The sequence below is a fragment of the Vicia villosa genome, linkage group LG5 (assembly GCF_029867415.1).
Source record: "Vicia villosa cultivar HV-30 ecotype Madison, WI linkage group LG5, Vvil1.0, whole genome shotgun sequence".
NCBI classification, from domain to species: domain Eukaryota; kingdom Viridiplantae; phylum Streptophyta; class Magnoliopsida; order Fabales; family Fabaceae; genus Vicia; species Vicia villosa.
In genome coordinates, this window is record NC_081184.1 from 145,678,053 (window position 1) to 145,692,561 (window position 14,509).

The 14,509-nt window shown below is 35.1% G+C and overlaps 1 protein-coding gene across 1 annotated transcript; it reads right to left on the reverse strand.

The window, feature by feature from the left end:
* Positions 1-741: 741 nt before the first annotated feature.
* LOC131603001 (zinc finger CCCH domain-containing protein 17) lies at positions 742-4,189 on the reverse strand. Its single transcript, XM_058875235.1, has 3 exons — positions 3,856-4,189; positions 2,966-3,076; positions 742-2,833 (listed from the first exon to the last, which is right to left on the reverse strand). Exons 1-3 carry the CDS (start codon positions 3,979-3,981, stop codon positions 1,013-1,015), a joined length of 2,058 nt encoding a protein of 685 aa, XP_058731218.1. The 5' UTR covers positions 3,982-4,189; the 3' UTR covers positions 742-1,012.
* Positions 4,190-14,509: the final 10,320 nt, after the last annotated feature.

The window sequence follows — 14,509 nt, forward strand, 5'->3', positions numbered from 1 at the left end:
TGGTTTAGCAATTAGTTGCGGATCGTTTCTCATTTCTCATACATTGATATTCTGACAATTCCTAAAATAAGGGCATTTCCAATTCTTCATTTGGTTTATTTAAAATACACTAATTTTTTACTTTTTAGCTAATAAATACACTAAGTTTTTAAAGAAAGTTAACTATGTAATATATTCTTCTGCAATCTTTAAATTACACTGTAATAAAGGCATTTTTCTTCATTTAAATTTAACTTTGTCTTTAAATGTACTAAAAATTTAGCTTAAACTTGTCCCCATGCAAACTAAACACCTAAGGCTTTGTTTGGATTGATGGAATTGGATGGAGCGGAGCGAAACAGAATGGAATAAAATGATATGGAATGGAATAAAATGATATTCCGTTGTTTGGATAATTTAAAAACGGATGGAGCGGAAAGGAATAGTATGGATTCCATTCCATTCCATCACTTACCACCATATTCCTTCCCCTCCGATTTGGGCGGAATGAATAATTTGTCTTATTCCGTTCTAAAATTTCCAAACAATGGAATGGTACATTCGTTCCGCTCCGTTCCACTCCGCTCCATTTATTTCGTGATATCCAAACATACCCTAAGTCATCATGAATAAAATTAAATTAAGTTATAAGTAACAAAAAACAATAAATTAAGTTCAGTTAAAATGATACTTGTAGAACTAACTGAATATTGGAATAGCAGCTGCTATCATATCAATTAAAGTAACTATAAAAAAACTGTATTGTAAATGCAAATATTATTAACTCTCTAACGTTACAGGCTTGCACTCTGCATGAGAGTACAGCAAAATGCCCCATTTCTTCTTACATAAAAATATCCACTCAAATCTGATTTAAAAACTGTAAAAATTAATACAAGAAAATAAATTGAGATTCACTTCCCCAATTCAGTTCTACATGCAAATCTTAAGCAGAGAAATGCTGCTAAGTTAAAGAGAGAGAATCTAAGGTCCCACAAAAGATGCTTATGAGCTTCTCTCCATAATATAATAATTATGAAACAACAACACCTATCTTCTTGGCAAAGTCATCTCCATCTTCATCTTCTTCCATGTATTCTTGCTCTTGATTTTCCCCCTCTTCGACTTGTTCGTACTCGTACTCCTCATCACCTTGTTCGTATTCATAGTCTCCCTCCTCCTCTCCTTGATCACCGCCTTCGTACTCTTGATCTTCGGCAGCTTCATCGTATATTATTCCATCCTCAGGCGACTGATGAGTTACAACAGTGTTTTCAACCTCTCTTCCAACAACATCAGTAGCCTGATTCTTGGTCTCTAACAATGCTCCGTTTTCGGTTATTACTTCATTCTTATTATCATAGGCTGATTTGCTGCTCTGGGAGGAGGCTGCACCAGCTCCAACAACTCCTTTCTTCTCCTTCAGAATTTCACTAAGAGGTTTTGGACCTTCAAATGGAACATCATCTTCATATTGTTGGTAGTTTTTCCTCTTTCCCAATGATTGTTGCTCCGGATTTTCAGTGTTCCTCCCATATTTGAGTTCAGCAAGACTTTTAGGTGCAGAGAACCCACTTCTGTCTCCCATCGATCGACCTCTGATGTTTTTCCTCTCATCATCTGACAACCTGTCTCTCATTCTATCGTGGATCCTTCCCTCGTGAGGAGGCTGCAGCCTTCCAGATGACAACCTGCTACTGATTCTTCCTCTATCCAAGTCCCTTCCTCTGTCCAGGTCCCTTCCTCTGTCTAAGTCCCTTCCTCTGTCTAAGTCCCTCTCTAGGTGACCCTCACCACCATTAGGTGGAAGCGTTATTCTTCCCCGGAAACGATTATTGACGGGTCTCTCATTCGAAGGTAAATGGAGTGAATCTTTCCGAGAGAATCGACGACTTTGATCATCATCATGAGTGACGACAGATTTAAGACCCTTCCTGCGCTTGGATAAACGATGTCGGAGATCTGAGACCTCAACACTGTCAGGACTGCGAGAATTGTTACGAGTCCTTTCTGTATGGGTTGATGCCTTCCTATGATCCCAACCATATGGCTCTTGCATGTGATCATATGAGTCATAACCTTGGGGCACACGAAATCTATCTCGATCAATATCAGCAGCCAAACTATAATCAGCAGAATGCCCCATGTCATATTCATTCAAAGGGTCCAGGCCTCTTTCATCTTGACCTCTTGTTATACCAAATTCATCTTCCCCGTGGTAGTAATCAGAATTCCTAAGTTCGTCAGCTACAAGAACATCAAACCCTGGAGACGATTCTCTGAGAAACTCGTCACTGTCCTTACCACTATGGAAACTGTGATCATCTGGCAACCGAGGTTGATGCACGCGATTAGACCGAGCTACGTTAGGCCCGTTGGTCGGCGGTGGAGAACTAGGTGTCTTAAATCTTGAAGCCTCGTTGTCATATCCTGCAGGTAGAGTCGTTGACACAGGCTTCTCCAATTTAAATATATTTTTCTGTGGAGCAGTTTCAAATTTTTTGACAGGTTTAGCTTCAGCTGCACCTCCAACATTTGCTTGGGAAGTTTTCCTTTCCTGTGTATGTTTTTCAGTGCCGGCAAAAGGTTTCTTAAAATTTGGATTCTCAACTCCTTGGTTGTTCATCGAGCCCTGTGAAGCTATTTTACTGCCATTGTTAGGATTTGGTCCATGCAAGAAGGCACATCGGTCTCCTTTTAGGCAAAATCCCTTTTGGAAGAAAATGCAAGGAACGGCTTGTTTGCTGGAATTATAAGGTGTGTGTGCTGCAGATGTTGTCGCAGTTTGTGGCACGGGTACAGATGGCCCGGCAGCAGCAGTTGCCGGTGGTGTTCCTAACAACCCGTCAAGAGGCTGCATGTCAAAACAAAATACTGTTACTAAAAGCCATATAAACAAGTGAAAAAACATATGGCAGAAATTAATTCATAAATCAGCAAAAAAAAAACATAAGTAAATAAAACTCATGTGCATAAAGAAACTCACCGGATGGCGGAATGAACACTTGGGATTCAAGCAGTTACCATTCAACCAATAATAGCAATCTCTAGGATTTACTCGAGCATACTCACTATGGCGGTACTCGCATTCATTTCCCTATTTCAATAAAGAAGAGAACAAATCAATATGACGTCAGAAATGAAATCAAATGACGTATCAGCTTTCAGTATCTAGATAACCATATTATTATATCATGCAAAAAGCAAAAGCTAATCATTGCCACAATATTTGCACAACCTCAAAGCAGCAATTATCAGAACGATTCTATAAAAATAAGTCAACAAAAACAGCTTACAGAATTACTCAATAGAAAAACTGCTAACAAACACAATACACACTAAGCCTGTCATCAATATTCAAATACTCTCGCCACAAACTTAGTCACAGTTTTACTCAATTGATCTCAGCTTAATCTTTTGTAGCTGAATTCATGCAATTGATCTAATCTAATTAATAGAATCACAAAAAAATTCTGACCCTAAACAATCAAAATAGGGTTCAAGAACCCTAATCCTGTTAATCCTCATTCCCTTTACCCATTATGTCAAACTGAGAAGAAAAAAAATATCTCTCAGATAGATCCAATAAACAACATGATGATCAATTAGGTTTTCTGAAAAAGGTACCGAGAAACCCAATCCATCAAAAAATTCATCATGGATATCAACAATCAAACAATTTTGGGGAATTCCGACAGACATACTTTTAATCCAAGAAAACCAACCCCTTTAACCAAAATTCGATTTTTTTTTCAAATCAATGATTAAACGATGGAATAACCGAAACCAATTCCCAAACAAACGAATCTGAAACCCTAAAAGATAGAATTAAAAAAAGGGGCTTTTTCGATAATTAAAAAAAAATGAAGAAAGTACCTTTTTGCATGTCAAGGGAGAAGCAAGAAAGTAGACACAATCGGTGTTTCTCTTCAAGGCTTCATCTTGAGGAGAAGGCGTAGGTTGTTGAGTCTGAATCTGAAGTTGCGGGTGTTGGGCAACCATGGCGAACCCAACTCGAAAAGAGATTGAAGAAGAAAGGGAAAATTGGATCTCAATCTCAATCTGAGAAGAGAATTAGTAGAGAGAGAGCCGCCACAGAAATTGGGAAGAGAGAGAGAGAGAGAGTGAATGTTGTGATGATGGGCTTTAAGGGTAAGCCTGGTTTGTGTTTTTATTTTGATTAGATTTGATTTTTTTTTGTCGAAATTGAGATTTAGATGTCTGTTGTGTGCTTTTAAATGGTTCGGTTTCAATGAGGATCTTAACAAATGTATAATGGGACACCTGTCCTATTTCTGTTGACTGCCTTGATGTGTTATCATCTTCTCTCTCCAACGGTAATTAAAATTCAGAACACCTCTTTTACAACCTCAAAGCCTCCTTAACCAAATCTTTTTTGTTGCAATTTTCATTCAAATATATATAAGATAGAATAATAGAGATTAACATCTACCCATAGTTGTTGGATAATCCCATTCCCTATGTAAGAAATTTGAGAAAATTGTGTTCTATGAAACATGAAGCCTTTTGTGTTATATGAAACATGAAGCCTTTATGGAGAAAAAACCTAAAAGAATATTTTGTAGTAATCAAATACATATATTTATAGGTCAAAGATTATCTAACATTGATAATTATTTTTAGTTCTTGATTAGCCGGTAAAATTAAAACTGGTTGAACATCATCTAGTTTTGATAATTTTTTGTGGTTCTTTGTTAGCCGATAAAACTAAGATTGAACTCATATATTTGGAGCTTGAAGACTAGCTGCTATCAGATCTGTGTTCGTGGAAAGAAGACTAACCGATTCAGTCTACAATTGGGAAGGGAGAATGGTTACTTCACTCTCAGCAATTTATTAGAGAAAAGACGCAAACGCCCATATCCATAGTCTTATATTATTTGGTTGAAGATCAACCACCATTTCCTTATATTAGGGGGTTTGTGAGCCTTTTCTACTAAAAGCTCTCAAGCATTATTGAAAACTTTTAAGATCAAGTCTTAGGGAGAGGAGTAGATCTTTTAGTTTTGACCGAACCTCTATAATTTTGTGCGTCCTCCTTCTTCCCTTATCTTTTAATTTATGTTGTTTAGTATATGTTGCTTAAACATTTGAAAAAGATTTTAAAACTCTTATTTAAGTTAATGTGCCAAAAAGTTTTCAAAACCACGTTTTTCAAAACCATCTAATTTACTCCCTCTTGTGTGTGAGTCTCAAGTCCAACGAGTGGCATCAGTGTCTAACTCCTATTTAAAAGATTAATCGTCTCAGGAGGAACATGACTTCCTACACAAGTTTTATTTTCTAACTCTCCACCATCTATTTGAAAAATAACAACTTTTATTTTTGGCAAATATTTTTTTTAGAAAACAACAGTTGATGGTCCAGTCTACCCTACTGTTTACCGTGAAAATTAGTAAACAAGCGCTAGTCTTCCAAAATATTAATCTTTTGGTTACTCACAAGATCGACTATCTTAATCCTAGGAAATGCGCTTTTATATTTTAAACTTTATTCTTGATAGTGAAGAATATTTCGACTACGTTCATGTTTTTATTGAAATGTTTGTTTTGATTTACATAATTCTTTAAAGTAATGTTGTAAGCTTGTAAAGAAAGTAAAGTAAAGGCAATTCAAAGTAAATTGCAAGAATGTAAATTCTGGAAATGATAAGTTATATAAAACAGCAAAAAGATAAAATGGTGTTTACACGTGCATTCTCAGAAGACTCTTTTCTCAACACGCAGATACTTTGAGTTTTTAGTGAGATTTTGTACACAAACGAACACACGAATCCTAAATGCTAAGACTCCTATATATACTAAATCAAAGATAACCGTTCCCTTCAATTAAATCATACCACGTTTTGCTCGGCATGTCTTCCTTACGCCCTGAAGCTCCACGCGTCCTCTAATGAAAAGAGATAAGGATAAAAGGCAGCTACATCTTCGTTCAAACTCAACTTCTATGTCAAATGCTTCTCCTCGTCGAACCAACTAAAAAACTTAGAAAATATTTTTAAGTCCATGTCCAACACTTTCCTCTATAAGGGGTGGCTTTGACATGACTTCAGCAAACATGTTGTTTCGTCCATAATTCATGATATCTTTAAAAGATATCTTCTTTCTTTCATTAATGACATGGTGTCGAAAACTCCAACTAAATTTAAAACATCAAAAGGCAATAATCTTATATCGTTTATAACTAATGCACTTGAGCTAAAAAATATATTATGGGGCACCAAAGGTGAAACCCTAATTGTTTTGAATGATTATTTAAAGCTATACGAAACATCAATATACTCTAGAAGTATATAATGTTTGAAGTCTTTGATCACGCGGACAAACAAAGATGACAACCATTATAATCAAAGCAATACATTTGAGAGCCTGATTCGATTTAATAATTAATGATTGATTAATTTTTATATTTAAACTATTTGTTAAAACAATATTAAATGATAATTTTTTTTAAAGAAACAATTTGTGTAATGACTATTTAATTCAATAATATTTACTCATTAAAATAATATGATATAGGTATATCACTAAAAAGTATGCAAAATTATTTTTCTCTTTGAAAATATGCGTGACAAAAAGATAAGTGATGTTAGATAAATGTATGCAAGTATTCTGACCATTTTTATACCGGTAAAACACTAAAAAATAGTTGGAAAAAGCTTTAACCACTAACGATGAGTGTAATTCGATCCAATAATTTTATATCTATTACAATATATAAAGAGAATACATGGTTTTGGTCTGGCTCTTTTTCATTCCACATTTGTCCTTCTTTAACTGCTCTTTTTTTCCTCTTCTATTATCCAACAATTTTTTCTTTATTTATTTTAAGAAAAATTTAATGAAAGGGAATTGACAATGAGTAGTTGAGCAGTTACTATCAAGCAATTAACTTATAACTCATAGATAAGAAAGAATGCCAAGACGTCATAGAAGAATACTGTATCCGAAAAAAATAGAGGATGAATGGTAAATACGATGAAGCAAAGGAAAGCAATTTTACAAGAACAATAAAGAAAGGGATAACTTCCATGTCATCCACTGCAATGACATTTTATTCTTCTTCTTTTTTAACCTTCTCATGTTTTCTTCTATCTATGATTTTGTATGAATGCTATATTTCTTAAACTGAAGATGTTACTCCATAGATAATTGGTCTGTAGTTTCTCATACCACCTATGTATATACAACATAAAAATATAAATGTGTGTATCATATTTAGTCTGCAAACTTATATTTTACCCTTTATGTTACCATACATTAACAGCAAAAGTGGGTGTATAAGAATTGTCATATCAAATTTCGTTTTCTCTTTCGTATGTTATCTCTTCTTACTTAAATTTTTTTTAACAGTGAATAAAAAAGGATGTGTGGAAAATTGAGACAGTGAATCAATGCATTAAAGTTTTGTCACATCTCACATGTCAATGGAAGTGAAAATTGATTTTTTTTTTGTTTCTATTTTTTTGACAGGGAAGGACATGTGGAGGCCAACATAGACGCGAGGAGCAAACGACACTACGCCAAATTTAAGCTGTTGCAGCGCAGCTACTAAAGCGCTTTTAGCAAAAGCGCTCTCGTAGGGCTCGCTAAAAACAAAATTAATAAACAAGGAAAAATGATGCAAAAAAAGCGCTCTGGTAGGGGGAGTTATGAGAGCGCTTTTAAAAAGCGCTCTGGTAGGGGGGGGTATGAGAGCGCTTTTAAAAAGCGCTCTGGTAGGGGGGTTATGAAAGCGCTTTTAAAAGCGCTCTTATAGGGTGGGTGCTACGAAAGCGCTTTTGGAATAAAAGCGCTCTGGTAGGGGGTGTTATTAAAGCGCTTTTGAAAAGCGCTCTGGTAGCCCATTTAAAAAATTATATATTTTACAAACACACGCGTTTTGTTTCAGATCTTTCTTCTTCCTTCGTTGCTCCGCCGTCCTCTCTCCGAAACCCTAGCAACCTCCGCCGTTCTTCTTCCTTTCAGATCCAAAACACACGAGTTTATGGTGAGTTGAGGTTCGTGTTGTTGCTGAGTTCGTTTTCGATTCTGAATCTACAAACCAAAATCGAGTGAGACCTTTCTGAGTTTATTTCTTATTCTCTCTTCCTCTCTCAAATTTCTGAAGGGTTTGTTTGATTAGGAAAGTGATTAACAAATGTTTGGGTTTGATGAATGTTTGTCTGGTTATGTTTGATGATGATTTGTGAATGGTTTTGTTTCTGATGAATGGTTTGCGTGTATGAGAAAGATGAACAATTAGGGTTTTGGTTAGTGTTTGCGGCTGTGTATTGTGATTGTTGTTGGATGAATATGAACAATGTATTTACAGTTTCTGGAGAGGTTTTTCGAAGATGATGAACAGAATTTTTTTTAGGGTTTTTGGTTGTTGGCTCTACGGCTCTACGGCTGATTTTTTTTAGGGTTTTTGGTTGTTGGCTCAATTGACTTGTTCTTTTATCAAAAACTATTTTTATGTGCATGTGGTTGTTAATTAATTTCTTATAAATTGGTTTCTGTTCTGGTATAGCACTATTTTTATTAACTATTTTGTCTTTTGTTCGGAGATGAGGAAATTTTTGGTTGATAGAGAAAATATTGAGAATGTGAATGTTGTGTAAATAATCACGTTTTTCTATTGTAGGTTGAGCTTCAAACAGTGGATGGACTGGTAAAGGATAGAACACAATGTGCCCCTGCCGATTATGTTCCACAGAATAAGAATCAAGTAATGTACCCCGAAGTCTTCTGTGGCAGGATCGTTCGGGGTACAGTTATTTGATTCATATTCTGTGACACAATACAACATAGCTCAGGTGACTACTGGTTCTCCACTAAAGCATCAATACAACATAGCTCCAGATAATACAGGAAGCGTACATTGGTTGCATAAGAACTCGGAAGTTGTTTCCCACTTAGTTGTTTTGGTTTAGAAATATGTGAATTGGTTTAGTTGTTTTGGTTTAGAAATATGTATATATGTATTTTGATTTACATTAATGGTATATAATATAATACTTTTTTGTATATAATCGATATCGATTATAATGGTATATATCGATTTGAAATGATAAATTATAGGTTCATGAAAAAATACTGCCAAAAAATAGTAAATTACAGGTTCTAAAATATTGCTGCCAAAAGTGCAGGTTTAGAAATAATAAAAAGCATAAAAAAAAAAAACGCAACATACGAAAGCGCTTTTGAAAAAAGCGCTCTTATAGGGGTGCCTACCAGAGCGCTTTTTCCTGAAAAGCGCTATTAAAGGGGGGCCTACAAGAGCGCTTTTTCCAGAAAAGCGCTCTTATAGGGGGGCCTACCAGAGCGCTTTTAAAAGCGCTTTCGTAGCCTATGCCAGCGCTGGCTTTGGCAGCGCTTTAAAGCGCTGTTAAAGGCCAAAAAAAGCGCTTTTAAAAGCCTTGCGCGTTGTAGTGCGAGGAAAGAGATCTGAATTCCATTTGCACCTTTCTTTTTTTAGAGTTTTATTTTCTCTCACACTAATTATACTTTTGAGCAGATACTCCATATGCTTTTTTAATCATAAAAGCTTAGTTATAGATTGTTAAACTATCTGATTTTAAAGTATCAATTTCTTTATTATGTCTTTGCTTCACTTTTTAGAAATTTTGAATCTGTTTTTGATAAGAAAATCAAATATTAGTGGTAGTTATGATATTATGAATTTCTGTAATATATTTTTAAGGAATGGATGACTTAAATCAAAGACAATGACATTTTTTTTTCTTCATCCAAATCTCTTCGTTGATTCTTTCCTTCCTTAATTTTCACTCTGTTTGTTAGAGAAAAAACACACACACACACACACACACACACATATATATATATATATATATATATATATATATATATATATATATATATATATATATATATATATATATATATATATATATATATATATATATATATATATATATATTTACTCCAAGAGTAAGTTATTATAACTTACTACACATCTTGACCATTTATTATTATTTTCAATTTAATGGTTAAAAATAATAAGTAATTAAATGTGGAGAGGGAAAACTATTCCTTATTATTTTTAACTATTAGATTGAAAAGAATTAATGGTCAAGATGTGAAGTAAATTATAATAACTTACTCTTTGAGTAAATATAACCCATATATATATATATGGGATCACTTTGGATCCTCTCCTTCATTTTCTCACTCATCATTAAAAAACAAAATATAATCAAGAGGGAGAATTAAATTAAGAGAGAGATAGAGAGGATGGAGAGGGAATGAGAGAAAAATGAAGGAGAGGATTCAAGTCCAAATACAATGATAAATAATAGTGCTTGTCAATAACTACAACCAGTTATTCAAGTTATTCATGAGAAGGGTTTTAAAGTTAATAACTCCCATAAATTATAAGCACAATATCAAGAATACATTTTCAATCATTTCTAAATGAATCATGGGCCACAAAATTGAGAGTGAGTAAGATTTAAGAGTTTCTACACAACAATTGTATTCAATATTATGGCGGAGATATATGTTAAGGTAAATATTTTTTCTATTCAATTGTCCATTTTTTTTATTCTTCATTGTTTTTTGCCACAAAATTAAGAGTGAGTAAGATTCAAGAGTTTCTACACAACAATTGCATTCAATATCATGGCGGAGACATATGTATAGGGTAAATATTTTTTCTATTCAATTGTACATTTTTTTATTCATCATTGTTTTTTTATATGACTGAAATAACAATTCATCATTGTGTTTTTATATGACTGCAATAACAATTATTGAAGACGTAATTGTTTGAACAGAAAGAAGAAAATAAACCGGTTTTCTAAATATCTGAACAGGAAGAAAAAAATAAAACAAGACAGTCACGATCCAGGTTTATTTCTTTAATCCATAATACTTCAGTGTTTTTCGTTTCAGAGAGAGAGGGAGAAAGGGAGAGAGGGAGAGAGAGAGAGAGAGAGAGAGAGAGAGAGAGAGAGAGAGAGAGAGATCGTGTTTAAACATGATTTATCCGTTAAAACATTTTATGAAGACCTATTTTGTTATAGTTTAAGCGTGACAAATTTTGAAATTTTTGGATCATGTGGGATAACCTGCATTGCTCCCTCTCAAAGACACTCTTGCTCATAATTTGGAGGAATTATTTTATTTATTTATTTTTTATTACGTATTTGGAAGAGGAGAGAAGGAGATTTTTATGTGTGCGCGATTAAAAGTGTGGAGAGACCAACACGAGAGTGCATATTACAAAATTTACACAAAAAATATATATTTATATTTTGACGTTGTGCACATTAAAAATGCGGACAAACGGGCACGGGAGTGCCCGTTTAAACGCTAGTTATCAATAATTAGCAATTGATTAATTCTTATACTTCAACTATTTGTTAAAAAGATATTAATAGATGATAAAAAATTTAATTAAACAAACAATTTGTGTGATGACTAATTAATTTAATAACAATTACTAATTAAAATTTGAAATGATTAACCCAGTTACTTTTATAATAAAATCATAATTAAATAATTAACTAAACTATAATATATATATATATATATATATATATATATATATATATATATATATATATATATATATATATATAAAAATATTTTATGTGAGATATTGGATCGAACTCTAGTATGGTCGAAGGGTAGCTTCTTGGTTCGACAGAATTAAGCATGAAGTCGAAGGTCGTTAGCATGTTAAATTAGGTTTTAGTGTTTAAACCCTAATTTGTTAAGTTAGCTTGTTTATTAAGTTGGCTTGTGTAATTGGCCTTGTGGAAAAAGCCCATTAGTTAGTATGTTAGGTTTTATTATAAATAGCATACTAGTCTCTCATCATTGCAAAGCTGCAAATCCCAATTTAGGGTGAGAGAGGTCATTTGTTATTCTTGTAATCTTGTTTTAAGAGAAAGTAAAAGAATAACAGTTATAACCAATTCTTGTGTTCTTCTTATCTTCTCTAATTCCTATTATATTTTGTTCTTGACATCGTTTTTCACAACAAATTGGTGCGGTGAGCATGGAGAAGATGCCGTCAACAAAGTATGAGATTAAAAAGTTCACTGGAGTGAATGATTTCGGTCTATGGCGCTTGAAGATGAAAGCCCTACTGGTTCAGCAAGGTTGTTTGGAAGCATTGAAGGGAGAGGCACCCATGAATGCTGCATTAACGATAGCGGAGAAGGCGAATATGATCGAGAAGGCACAGCGCAATTTTGTTGAGCCTTGGTGATAAGGTTCTCAGACAGGTATCAAAGGAGACGACGGCATTAGGGTTATGGGCGAAACTTGAAAGTTTGTATATGACCAAATTGCTGGTAAATCGACTCTACCTGAAGCAGACTTTGTATTCATTCAAGATGGTTGAAGATAAAGTGTTGGCTGAGCAGTTGGATATGTTCAACAAGCTGATTCTTGATCTTGAAAATATTGATGTAAAGATCGATGATGAAGATCAAGCGCTGTTACTATTGTGTGCTTTGCCTCGATCACATGCTCACTTCAAAGAAACTCTCCTGTATGAAAGGGAGTCCCTGGCCTTTGAAGAAGTTCAATCAACCCTATATTCAAAGGACCTGAACGAACGAAAGGAGCATAAACCTTCGACTGTTGGAGAAGGTTTGGCCGTTAAAGGAAAACTCTTACGAAAGGATGGTAAGTTTGACAAAAAGAAGGGCAAAAGCCAGTCGAAGTCTTACAGAGGCGAAGCATCTGGCATTCGATGCTATCATTGTAAGAAGGAGGGTCACAAAAGAGAGATATGCCCTGAACGCCTGAAAGATCATGGAGGTAAGGATAATGGCAATGCAACCATTGTTCAAGATGATTTCGAATCATCCGATGTTCTTGTGGTTTCAAGCAGTGACTCGAGAAGAGAGTGAATTATGGGTTCAGGTTGCACTTGGCACATGACTCCAAACAAAGACTTGTTCGAGGAATTATGTGATCAAGATGGTGGATCAGTATTGCTGGGAAACAACAAGGCTTGCAAGATTGCAGGTGTTGGATCTGTGAGGTTAAAACTCCATGATGAGTCAATAAGGTTGTTGACTGAAGTCAGGTATGTTCCTGATTTGAAGAGAAATCTACTTTCTCTTGGTGAATTCGACAAGAAAGGATATGTTTTCCAAGGAGAGAAAAGTATCCTAAGAGTCATGAAGGGTTCGAAGGAAGTCTTGAGAGGCGTGAAGAAACAAGGCTTGTATACCCTTGAGGATGAAGTTGTAAGTGGTTCGACAAATGTTGCATCCACGAAACCTTTGTCGAAGACAGAAATCTGGCACATGAGATTGGGCCATGTCAGTGAAAGGGGTCTAGTCGAATTAGGGAAACAAAATCTGCTTGGTGGAGACAAAATCGAAAAGCTGAAGTTTTGTGAACCATGTGTACTTGGAAAATATTGCAGAGTGAATTTCAACAAAGGCAAACAAAGAACACATGGATCCCTTGATTACATCCATGCTGATCTTTGGGGGCCTGCAAGGTGTCCATCACATTCAGGAGCAAGGTATTTTCTATCCATAGTAGATGATTATTCAAGAAAATTATGGGTATTCATCCAGAAGACTAAGGATGAAACTTTTGAGAGTTTCAAAAGTTGGAAGACTCTGGTTGAAAATCAGACTTACAGAAAGGTCAAGAGGTTGAGAACCGACAATGGCCTTGAATTTTGCAATGAGGCATTCGACAGTTTTTGTGCTGCCTCTGGTATCGCAAGGCATAGAACTACTGCAGGTACTCCACAGCAAAATGGTTTGGCTGAAAGGTTTAATCGAACTATTTTGGAGAGATTCAAATGCATGTTGACTAGTGCCGGTTTAAAGAAGGTGTTTTGGGCTGAGGCTGTTTCGACAGCAACATATCTGATAAACAGATGTCCTTCGATAGTGTTAGATATGAAGACACCTGAAGAAGTTTGGTCGAGAAATCCACCAGATCTCGACAAACTGAGAGTATTTGGCTGCGTAGTCTATGTTCATAATAGACAAGACAAGGTCGAACCTAGAGCTCTGAAATGCATGTTCATGGGATACCCTAAAGGAGTCGAAGCTTATAGGCTATGGTGCCTAGAACTAGGTTACAGGAGGTGTATCACCAGTCGAGATGTAGTTTTCAATGAAGCTGAAATGGCTTTCAAGAAAACTAATGATGATGATGATGGTCGAAGTGCAGAAGAGCTGGAACAGGTAGAGATTCATGTTGAGGTGGAGCATGTTGATGCTGAATTGTATATCCCTGATGAAGTCGAAGAAGCAGAAGATGATGAGGAAGTTGAGGAAACTGACGATGACTACCTATTGTCGAGAGATAGATCGAGAAGAGTCATCAAGGCACCTCAGAGACTTGGGTATGCATATCTTATAGCTTATGCCTTAATCTCTGCAAGTGAAGTTCTAGATGAAGAACCTAGATACTACAAGGAAGTTATGAGGATTCGAAATAAGACTGAATGGCTGAAGGCCATGGATGATGATATGAAATCTCTTCATGATAGTCACACTTGGGAACTGATCAAGAAACCT